This window comes from Danio rerio, chromosome 7 (genome assembly GCF_049306965.1).
Source record: "Danio rerio strain Tuebingen ecotype United States chromosome 7, GRCz12tu, whole genome shotgun sequence".
NCBI classification, from domain to species: domain Eukaryota; kingdom Metazoa; phylum Chordata; class Actinopteri; order Cypriniformes; family Danionidae; genus Danio; species Danio rerio.
The window spans coordinates 58,332,432-58,344,396 of record NC_133182.1 but is presented as its reverse complement, the minus strand read 5'-3'; the positions used below and the strand labels follow the sequence as shown (position 1 = coordinate 58,344,396).

Below are 11,965 nucleotides of genomic sequence, written 5' to 3'. Positions count from 1 at the left end.
TGAAATGTTATTATTCGATTTCTGTGTTATTTTACCATGACAAAATGAGTTCAGCAGTAAACTATAGTTTCTGACATACATGATCCTGGTGGAACACTGTTTATTCGTTCAGGGCTTTTTTCGGGCTTTATTAGTTTGCTGATACACGCCTAGCCACCCAGATAGCAAAACACAGTTCCGGCTAGATTCTCGCCTGCCGGAGACTTATCTCTTAGAGCTCAGACTGACTAATGTTACCTCTGCTGGACCTACTCCGGATGCCTGGACTCACTACCCAATTCCAGCCCGAGTCAATCGAGCCAGATGCGGCGGCCGAGCGAGCAGGCGCTGCCGCATGCGAGCCGGAATCAGCCCGCGACGCCGCGAGTAAGTTATGCGCTGCGGCCTGGAGCTGGCGCGATTGAATATATAAAACCCTCATATTTGTTAACGTTATTACATCCATTTGTGTTGATATGACAGCAAACGCATGCTGAGAAGTTCGGGGGGCGTAGTTGATTTTACATAAAGCGTTTGATTGGAAGCTCGACTCTGCTCATTTTCGCGGCTCCTCCTCTGGCTCCATCAGAAAATCCTTCTGCGCATGTCTGGCTCCAATTTCAGCAGTCTTTTGCGACAGTTTGTGCCCGTCAAGCAGGCGTTTTGCCCTCAAGGCGTTCAATGGGAAAAAGGGCTGTCGTGTCGTCCATATTTTTTACAGTCATTGGGATAGGGCTAGAAACCATTAATAGTGAATGTGAAAAGTTGGGGAAACTATCCTGTACCTTTTCACTCACTGACTGCAGGATTGCTTCATTTTAAGGTTGCTTGTAAAAAGGTTTAAGATTCTTGTTAAAATGCAAGAACATGATTTTTTAGGGGGGTTAAGGCAGGGAGTCAACATGGAAATTCGTCAAATTCATTACTACTGGAACTGTGTTGAGAGTAGTGGTTTAAAGCCGATTGCCACTGTGTGAGCAGAATTAACTCTAAATCAAAACAAACAGTGGAACAAGGGCATGTCTAGGACAGCAGAATTAAAAGTTCAATGTACACATTGCTAGATTTTTCCCGCTTAGAGTAATTATTTCTGCAATTATTTCATTGTATGCATGTGAACATGCGTTCCTTAGGCTTAGTCTCTATTTCAGAGGTTGCTACACGGAATTAAGCACTAAACACTCCAGGGATATGTTTTATGCAGCGCATGCCCTTCTATCTGCAACCCAGTACTGGGAAACACCCATACACACTCATTCACATGCACACACTCATATAGACAATTTAGCTTACCCAATTCATTTACAGTCCATGTCTTTGGAGTGTGGGGCAACCAGAGCACCCAGAGGTAACCCACACCAACACAGGGAGAACATACAAACTCCACACAGAAATGCCACCTGGTCTAGCCATAACTCTAACCAGCAACCTTCTTGCTATGCAGAGACTGTGCTAACCACTCAGCCACCATGCCACCCCTACATGTGAACATTTTATATAGACTAACCAGGGCAAATTCATGAAGAAACATAACTATGCATATTGTCTGGCTAATTCATTGCTTGGGATTTCACACCAAATGTATCAAAAATGAATGGGGTGAAAGTTGTGTACTAAGTTAAAATAATAAGTAGACAATTACATGTACATGGCGGTTCATTCCACTGTGGTGAACCCTGATTAATAAAGGCACTAAGCTAAAGAAAATGAAGGAATGTATTATGTGCAGAGCTCAGCATAAATGCTGACGCCTTTTTGAAAATTTATATTTTGATTCATTTCTTGGAGACAATAAACTTTGGTGCATTTAAGCAAACCAGTTTTATTCCAAAAAAATTTTACAAAGTGATGTTTTATAAATAGGTCTTGGGAGGAGCATGCTTATATGTTTTGGTAAGGGTAATTCATAAGACCAAACCCCAATAAATAACCAAGCATGTCCTACTGTACCTTCATATAGGCATGGCATGATAAGCAGCTTCATGGTTTACAGCAGTTTGAAAAAGTTTTAAAACTACTATAAACTTCTTTTACCATTCCGGAAGTATGTGTGATTTTTATTATTATTCTTTTTTACCAACTATTTTATTTAGTTTTCAGTGCAATAGTATCTCCAACAGAAACAGACCCTCCACATAAAAGGCTACTGGTCAGCCCATGATTCAGCAAACTTTTGAAAAACAAATCACTTATGCACCAACATTTGTTTGTTTGAACATTAACATATAAAATATATGTTGTGGTCAATGAGGATTTAAAAAAAAGATTTTAGAGCAGTAATCACAATACCGTGATATTTTTATCATACCATCAGAGTCTTATACTGGCCTATGCCTTCCTCATATTCTGTCGACTTTCAGCATCTCTCTGGCCAGCCGATTCAAATGTTATCACTCGACTGAATGGGCATTATCAGTGGTTTTCAGCTGACAGATATGGGTCAATAGGGGCACACTGTGCTGTTATGATTATTTCAATGTAGATTGTGTCAAAGCAGCTTCACATAGAAGATTATTGTAAATTGAAATTGTTAGTTCATTTTTTCAGAGTTGAAGTTTAGTTCAGTTCAGTTTGCTTTAATTTTCAGTGCTGAAAGTCCAAACACTGAACAGCAAATCCATTGATGCGCAGCTCTACAAGTCCCAAACCAAGCAAGCAAGGTGTGACAGTGTGGAGGAGCAGATTTCATCAATTGACAAAAGTGAAGGATAAAAAAACTCAAGAGAAACCAGGCTCAGTCGGGCATGATCATTTCTTCTATGGTCAGACGTCTTTTGCAGAGCTGCAGTCTAGCCATCGGAGGCTGGAGAACGCTGGACATCCATCATGGAGAAGCTGTAGGTGGGAGAGGTTACCAGCTGGTGTCCAGGCTATTCCTTTAGGATCAATGCGAAGACTCGTCTGTTACTGGGGTCTCACAGTTATCAGTCTCATGCTCTTCACTCCTCCATGACCATCACAGCAGCTGCTCAGGAAACGGCCTGATCTGATTTAGGTTATTTTGACATTCTGCCAATACTCAATTGTACAGAGTTAGTTGTGCATAGTGGACGTGAGGGGCTACACTACACCAGGAGCTCCCTCAAATACTGGTAGTTAATACATTTTTTTTTTTCATTATTACGAAATTTAAGTGGTAGCCTTTGCAATGATGAAAGAATTGGAGTAATATGATCATAGCTCTTTGCTCTAGAAAGCACAATAGCAGCTACATTTTGAACCAGCTGAAGTTTGGTAATTAGGCCAACAGGGCAACCGCCTAGTAACGCATTACAATAGTCTAACTGAAAGGTCATAAAAGCATGAATAATCTTTTCCACATCAGCCACTGATATCATACTGTATGTCGAAGTTTGGCAATGATGTTTGGCACATTACATTTCCCATTAATTGTCTTTTATTAACATCTACCCCTACGCCAACCCTAAACCCAACTGTCACAGTAATGTAAATACAGATCTGGATTCTTCTCTATTAGTATATCTGTATGGATTTGCTCTTCAGTATTTAGACTTTCAGTAGTGAAAAATAAAGCACACTGAACTAAACCAAACTGAACTTCAACTCTGAAAATTGGACCAACACTGTTTAAATATACTATAATCTTCTATGTAAAGCTGCTTTGACACAATCTACATTGTGTCAGCACTATAGAAGTAAAGATGAATTTAATTGAAATAATTGAACTGATCATAACAGCACAGAAGGCCCCTATTGGCCCATATCTATCAGCTGATAACCACTGATAATGCCCATTCAATCAAGTGATAACACTCCCAACAGGTGCTCTGAGACCTCAGCTTCACACCTCTAAACCTGATTCTTACTTAAATCGGAGCGGTGGAGCATTATAAGGACAGGCTAGACAATGCACTTGGACCCCTATCTCTCTCACCCTCCTGACAAGTGGAAAAACAAGAGTAAGTGTGTCATTAAGCTCAGAGCCCTCTACTTGGACAGCACACCTAATATGCATATTCCGTTTATTCAAATTATCTGCATGTGTGAACATTTTTGAAAGACAGAAAAGCTATACAGGGGTGATTCTAGCATTGATGCACATTTCTTAAAAAGTTTAACTTAAATATTCTCACTGTACCCATTTTTGACTGTCTCAGCCTCCTGAATCATGCATTTGTCACGACACTTAGACAAAGAGGATTCAAATATAAGTATATGATGAACAGGTGAACAGAGGACACATGAAAGTTCAAAACAAAAGAGAGCCACAGGCCACGATGAAGACATCAAACGCAAAGCGAAGGATACTGGGGGACAACAGACAGGAACAAGGACAAACAACGGATTGATAACCAGAAAATAACACAGGAGGAAATATATAGCCAGCCAATTAAGGTTCCGCTGGAGGATGATTAAGTCAGCTGATGACATCAGCTGAGCCTATAGCATGCTGTCAACACAAAAAGGTAAACAAACCCAAACCCTCACACATGACAACACACAAGTCATGATACATAACTTACAGGAGGAACACACAGATCCATAAACTGTGACAGCATTAGATTTCAATTATCAAGAAATAATTAACTGTATTTTCTATTTAAAAAAAAAAAAGTTTTATGTATTTTTCCTTTTCTCTTTTCTTTTTGACATTTGTTAAAATTTGATTTTCATATTTCCCCTTAAGATTAACATTTTTTTGATTGTGATCCTGTCTTTTTGTTTTGTTTGGCATTTCCTTAGCTGGCACTTACTGCATCTTTCCTAAAATTTGCAAATCTGCCATCTTTATCAGTCCCTCACACTGCAGTTCATCTAAAGTCAAACATAAGATATTCCTACTCAGTATCTCCAACTTTCACACATAAAGGCATTCCAATGCCAAATGCCTGGGAGATGATGTATTAGAAACTACATGAAAATGCTGATAACTCTGCAGATGTTCAATTGTAAGCAAAGAATTATCTTGGCAACCAGTTTGCAGGATGATGCTAGGCTATGATTTGTTTTGCAGATGTGATTATCAACAGAGAAGGTCATTTGAAAGTGTTTTTGGTCACACTTTGCAGTAAGGTTGTATGAGTTCTTATTAGTTAATGCATTTACTATGTGTGTAACATTTGTTTTTAATTAAAAAAAATGTAAACAACTTATGAAAACATCCCATAATGTAAATAAGTTGTCATTTAATAAGAACATGTGAATAACTCAATTTTGACAAAAATGTCAGATAAAACCTTATAATTCTAAGGTGACAAAATGTTGAACTATGATTAGTAAATGCTATACAAGTACCATTTATTATTACAATGTTAGACCTTACAGGGCCTTTTTACAGTAGAATACTGGCAACGCTGTTCCCAGTTAATCAGTGTCAGTTGTGGCAATTGCCAGTTAAATACTGTAACCGAACCATTACAGTGATTAGCTGGTAAGAGTGTTGCCTGTAAATTACTGTAATAGAGCAGTAGTGGTAACTAACTAGAAACTGCTTACAGTTACTTACTGTACTGTAGTCTTAAAACTCACAGCATTATGCTGCAAACAAATTTATAGTATGTAATATTTAGTAATTGTACACTCTCAGAAATGCGCGAGCTGTCACTATATCTTTTCAAAAGATACACGTTTGTACTTAAAGGTTACATATTGGTACCTTAAAGGTATATATTAGTATTTAAAACATTTAAGAGGATCACTTTTGCACTTATTAGATACTAATATGCACTCTTTTATGCACTGTTTTCCTCCTCAGACGTCTGTAACACCTGCCTGAAGGCATGAGCGTGAGCAGACTATGGCCAGGGTGGGTTGGATCCCTTAAAATGCTTTTTGCCCAAAACAGACAACATCAATGATAAAGTTCCTCGATAGATGTCATTTTGACTCCAACAGACCTTTCAGCTGGCTTTATTATTCTCTTAATGGTGTTCTTTTCAGATACACTGCTATTCTCATACCAAAGGGAGATACCATTAGTGAGAACAGTCTCAAAAGCTCCTCTGTAAAAAGTTGTGAGGATTGATGGGCTGAGGTTTGCTCTTTTTAACCTTCTCAGAATGTGCAGTCGCTGGTGCCAAGTCAAGTTCTCATTAATGTGGACCTCCAGGAATTTTAACTGTTGTACAGTCTCCACCGCAGTGTTGTTAATATATACAGGAGAGTAAGTGGGGCATTTCTTCCTAAAGTCGATCACAAAATCCTGGGTTTTTAACATTCAGAACTAAGTTTACCGCCAACTAACTTACCACCAGCTTATCTAGCATATATTTTATGCACCGGATGCCCTTCCAGCCGCAACCTACTCAAAAGCTTTCAGACACACACATACACTACAGACAATTTAGCCTATACCCAGTTTACCTATACTGCATGTCTTTCAACTTGTGAGGGAAACCGAAGCACCAGGAGAAATCCCAAGCAAACACAGGGAGAACACGCAAACTCTGCATAGAAATGCCAACTGACCCAGCCGGGGTTTGAACCAGTGACCCTCTTGCTGTGAGGCAATTGAGCTACCCAGTGCTGCTGAAATTTTTTTTATTTATTTTTAGGAAGTTTTTTTTTGTTTGTTTGTTTGTTTCAAATAATTACAAAAAATAAGCAAATCAAAAGAACACACACACTTTAGATTTGGTTAGAAACATGTTTATCAAACAAACACAGGCACACATACATCAAATTTTAATAAAAGCGTTTTAAATAATTATAGAAAACAAGCAAAAATAAAAATATAGTCGTAAATACAAAATCCAAAGGACCCAATCTTTTATTGTTGTTATCATTATTATTAACTTCAACAATCTCAAGACAACAAACTTTTCTATTGTCCTTAACATGAATTCAGAGGTGAAAATAAAACTCTGAAAAATAATTAGCAACAACTTGGGACCGAACAGTGGAGGTTTGTGTCTGGATGGATATATATGTATCATCTTTTTGTTATTTCCTGTACACGTTACCTTACTGAGGATAGGAATTGAATGTTTTTTTTTTTTTTTTTTATGTATACAATCTGCTTAGTTTCCAGAAAGACACATTACACTGTTAGCATCTGTACATTATGCAAATATGTAATATTCAATTAATAAATATACTTAAATGAAAGTAATGCGAGAAGTTTTATGAGGAGAGACTAACTAGCTAACAATAGCTTTCAAGTTCAAGATGACAACAATATTACATACTTATTTTAGAAACCCTCAAAAAGATTAAAATACATTTTACTTACTCATTGTGCATTTTTATTTAAGGCTTAAAACATATCCAACTGCATCTGAATTGATAGACAGAGAATTGAGGACACTCAGAAGTAAACAAATCAAACACCTGGCTCCCTTAAAGGGACAGCATATTCTGAAAACTTTTTTTAACAAATGCATGTTTAGAGTCAGACTTTCTGTGTATGTATGTGTTAATTCATGTTTTCTTCCTTAAGAATGATGCGCTTCCAAATAGCAACATAAAGCATCAGAGTAGATGGGGCAGTAATGGTTGAACAGTAATTTATCATTTATTGCCACAGTTACTACCTGTATTGGCACATAAAGTAAATTACTGTAAATTATTCTTTGCACTACACAATTTTATACAAATTCTACTCCTTTTACAGTAAAATACTGTTTCCTTTATTACAGTAAAACACTATTTTACAGTTATTTACTGCATAATCTACAGTAAGGTTAACAGTGTAGTTCATGTTAGTAACTAATGAAACCTTAAAGCATAGTGTGTTACATTTGTACTGTATTTCTACAAATGTTTGAGATATTTAGTGTGTGTACAGTAGCTCAAAACACTAAACTATATCATGCAAGTCCTAGATTACCTGGGAAATTTACTCTTATATAAAAAAAAATATGAAAAATAGCCCAATTTTGTAATGTTAGCATACATTATTGCCAATATTGCATACATTACATACCAACCATAGAGGACCTCTAGAGGTCTTAATCCTGGACCAGGCCATATCCTGAGCAGATGCCGTGGCTGTCATGGAGTAGTGGAGAGCATGAGACTGATTCCCAAAAGACCCCCAGTGAGAGATGAGTCTCTGCATTGATCATGTGGGAAGCCTGAACATCTGCCGGTGACCTACTCACACCTGGAGCTTCTCCACAATGGTTGTCCAGCATTCTCCAACCTTCGGTGCCTAGACTGCAGCTCTGCACAAGAAGTTTGGCCAGAGAAGAAATGTTCATGCCCAACTGAGCCTGGTTTCTCTCAAGTTTTTTTTATTGAAGTTTGTTCCTTGCAACTGTCGCCACTGGCTTGCTTGGTTTGGGACTTGTGGAGCTGCCCATCGATGGATTTGCTTTTCAGTGTTTGGACTTTCAGCAGCGAAAATTACACCACACTAAACTGAACTAAACTGAACTTCAACAATGAAAATTGAACTGATGCAGTTTCAGTTCACTAGAACTTCTATGTAAAGCTGCTTTGACACAATCTACATTGTAAAAGCACTACAGAAATAATGATGATTTGAATTTTTCTTAAAACATTAAAACGATTAACTCTCATATGAAATCATAATAAAAATGTAAACATTTTTTTCACAGGTGTTTTACCCACCTTTTGAATTATTTATTAAACTGTTTTGTTTTAGGGTTTAAGGAATGTTGATTAATGGCAATGTGCCATGAAAACTACATATAAACTTCCATTTTTTTTTTTTTAGTTTTAAGTTCAAAATAATTTATTAAATTAAAATAAGTCTGTTATTAAAAACTACAACCTATCTTTGCATAAACCTCTTTAATATTAGTGTATAAATTCTTTAAAACGACATAAAGCACTTTGGACCTTTCTTTGCCAGCCCGGACAATCAAATTCTAAGAAGTAAAATGAAACTTTTACTTGGAAATATTGCAGATTTATAGCTTTCATAAAGGAAGCTGAGCTGAATATAATGTAAATCTGATAAATAATGGGTCATCAAAAAGATGCAGATCATTTATTATGTGGCAACACATCCTACCAATTTTCTCATTCTGTCTCCTGATGTTGATGGATGATGAAGTATAACAGTAAAACATCTTCTTTGGTGTTCCCAAGAAGAAAGTCGTCCAGGTTTGGAATCACACAATGGTAAGAAAATTAATGGTAATTAAAATTAATTTAATTTTGAGGAGAAGAATAACAGTTAAGGACAACACAGTGGTGCAGTGGTTAGTGCTGTCACCTCAAAGCAAGAAGGTCGCTGGTTCAATCCCTGGCTGGGTCAGTTGGCATTTCTGTGTGAAGTTTGCACGTTCTGCCCACCTGGGTTTGCTCCAGGTGCTCTGGTTTTCCCCTACAAGTCCATGACATGAAGTACAAGTGAATTGAAGCTAAATTGACTGTATGTGTGGATGCAAGAGTGTATGAGTGTTTCCCAGTACTGGGTTGTGGGTAGAAGGGCATCCGCTGCGTAAAACACATGCTGGATGGTTCATTCCACTATAAGCGACCCCTGATTAATAAAAGGGACTAAGCCGAAAAGAAAAAGAATGAATGAATAAGAGTTGAATATAAATGTAATATACAGATTGCATTGTTCAGTGCATAATTTCAGTGCATTTTATTTTAGTTCATAACATATAGCACACTTTATGAACTCACAAACACGAAAAGTGACAAAGACCAAATATGAAAATATATAGAATAGTGGTGCGACGAGTTGTTTAGATGCAGGACAACATTTACACATTCTACATTGTTATTATTTGTATATTCATTTTTGTTTGACATTCAGCATGTATGTGGGTCACACATGGTCATTTTTTGAAATCATTATTTCCCTCCCACGAGTTTTATTAGAAAGAAATCAGTCCACTGTCCAATTTGGCTGACATGTCCCGTGTGGAGTGCTGTGAACGCTATGAGCTCTGCTGTCTGGACTGTTGGCACCGCTGTGCGTCAATCACGTTTAAATGCATTCCAATGTGTGCGTCATCCTGGTTCTGATTGCTGCCTCCACTGTATCCATGTAATTTCCCAGCGTTCGAAATCACAGGCGAGGAGATGCGCCAAAAGAAACTATGCAACATTTTCCTAAACTCCCTCCGCATCAGACAATACAAAACAGGGTTTAAACAACTATTTGTGTGGGCAAGACAAACAGTCACAGGGAAAACATAGGTATGCACCATGTAGTATGTTTTATCCCAGTGCACCGCGTTCAGTTTCACTAACACTCCCCAGAGGGTTATCGCATGGTTTGGCATCCAGCAGATGAAAAATGACAGGACCACTACCGTTACGGATTTTGCCACTTTGGATCGTCTTTTTTGACGGTTGTTAATGCCTCTCTTTCGGATAAACCTCAAAAGTAGAAGATAGCACACCGAGAGGATGAACATGGGTAAAATAAACGCAATTACTATTTTCTGTAGGTGGTACAGAGCGAGCCAATCTTGGCCATCTGGAAACTTGAGGAGACAGAGTTTTTCACCTGCCACAACTGTCACAGTGGAGAAAATGGAAGTTGGAGCGGTCGCCGCAGTCGCCAGGATCCACAACACGGCGCAAATCCACTTCACAGACACAGACTTCTTTCTGGAAGGGATCTTTAAAGCAGAAGCGACTGACCAGTAGCGCGTAATGCTCATCGCGGTGAGAAAGAAGACGCTGGCGTACATGTTCATCACTGTGACCGATAAGATAATCTTGCACATGGCGTTTCCAAACGGCCAGCTGAAATCCAAAGCCGTGTCCACCGCCCAGAAAGGCAAGGTCAGAACGAACTGAAAGTCAGTGACGGCTAAATTGATGACAAAGAAATTAATGATGGATTTCTTGCGTCCTTGTCTTACTTTCATCAGGAAAAACACCAAGAGGTTCCCGACCAACCCCACGGCGCACACCACGGAGTAGACCACCGAGATGATAATCCTCAGGACCAGGCTGCCGTCGGCGGTCACGTCGATGTCTTCAAGGCTGCTGAACTTGTGCTGATCAGTTAAACTTCTGTTCAGAGTTGCCCATCCGCTGTGGTTGAGAATGTCACCCATTTTTTCTGGAACAAACTCTCCAACAGGTGCCTGGTGGACAAAACTGTCTGCTGATCGCATATCAGTTAGTCTGACATTGCTTTACGTAAAATATAAACGTTTCTCTCTGCGATAGTGTTAAATGTATGTTGGCGATGTGTTTTGAACGCGCAGTGCACCTGACAAACAGCGTTATATGTCGAAGCGCGCGGGAGCGCCCGCCTGTGACGCGCGCGCACTGGATAACAACACTGACTGACTTACAGCCGCACACTTGACGTCATGTCATTTCTGAACAAATTTGAGCGAGAGTCACACGAGGACAACATAGACTTTAAATATATATATATATATATATATATATATATATATATATATATATATATATATATATATATATATATATATATATATATATATGTGTGTGAACCAAACAGCAAGAAAAAGAAAACCTAGCATGGAGGGTTTTAAAATAAAATTTCAGATTGTTTAATTGCACTTGGACTTCTGTTGTACAATCTGTTATTATATTTATTAACCATAATGTAGATATTTAAAGGCAATATATTTAAACATTTGACATGTATTTCAATTCACGTCAAGTATACAATGTTATGTTTATGTTTGGCTTTCCAATTCCTGTTGATAGCTCATACTACACCTAGAGTCAATAAAGCCTTATCATCTTAATCTTCTAAAATGTACAATGGTATATGTGAATGACTTCACAAGTTGATCAACCATCGAATGGTTTATTGCTATTGTGCCCACTAGAGGGGGCACTTGATGGACACTCCGATAGATAAGTAGCAGTGCAGCTTCCTAAATAATCACCATTTTCAGCCTTTAATTAATTAGCTAGACTTTTAATTGAGATGCGAGGGGAACTTACTGACTTACAAATAAATATATGAGTGCAACCCCTAAAAATGAGTACATTTTCTAAACAACAACAAATCCTTAAAATTAAAATAGGTTATCATTTGCATAAAGTAATTTCCAATCCAGCACTGTATCACTTTCTGCTGAGCAAAATATATTTTAGGCCTCTT

At 38.1% G+C, this 11,965-nt stretch overlaps 1 protein-coding gene across 1 annotated transcript; it reads right to left on the bottom strand.

Annotated features, from left to right (window-relative positions):
- Window positions 1–6,950: 6,950 nt before the first annotated feature.
- rxfp3.3a2 (relaxin family peptide receptor 3.3a2) lies at window positions 6,951–11,127 on the bottom strand. Its single transcript, XM_001921000.7, has one exon. The coding sequence runs from the start codon at window positions 10,992–10,994 to the stop codon at window positions 9,801–9,803; it is 1,194 nt and encodes a 397-aa protein (XP_001921035.1). The 5' UTR covers window positions 10,995–11,127; the 3' UTR covers window positions 6,951–9,800.
- Between the last annotated feature and the right edge of the window lie 838 nt (window positions 11,128–11,965).

Excerpts from the sequence above, each read along its gene's own strand:
- rxfp3.3a2 (XM_001921000.7), bottom strand. The coding sequence starts at position 10,994 with ATGCGATCAGCAGACAGTTTTGTCCACCAGGCACCTGTTGGAGAGTTT.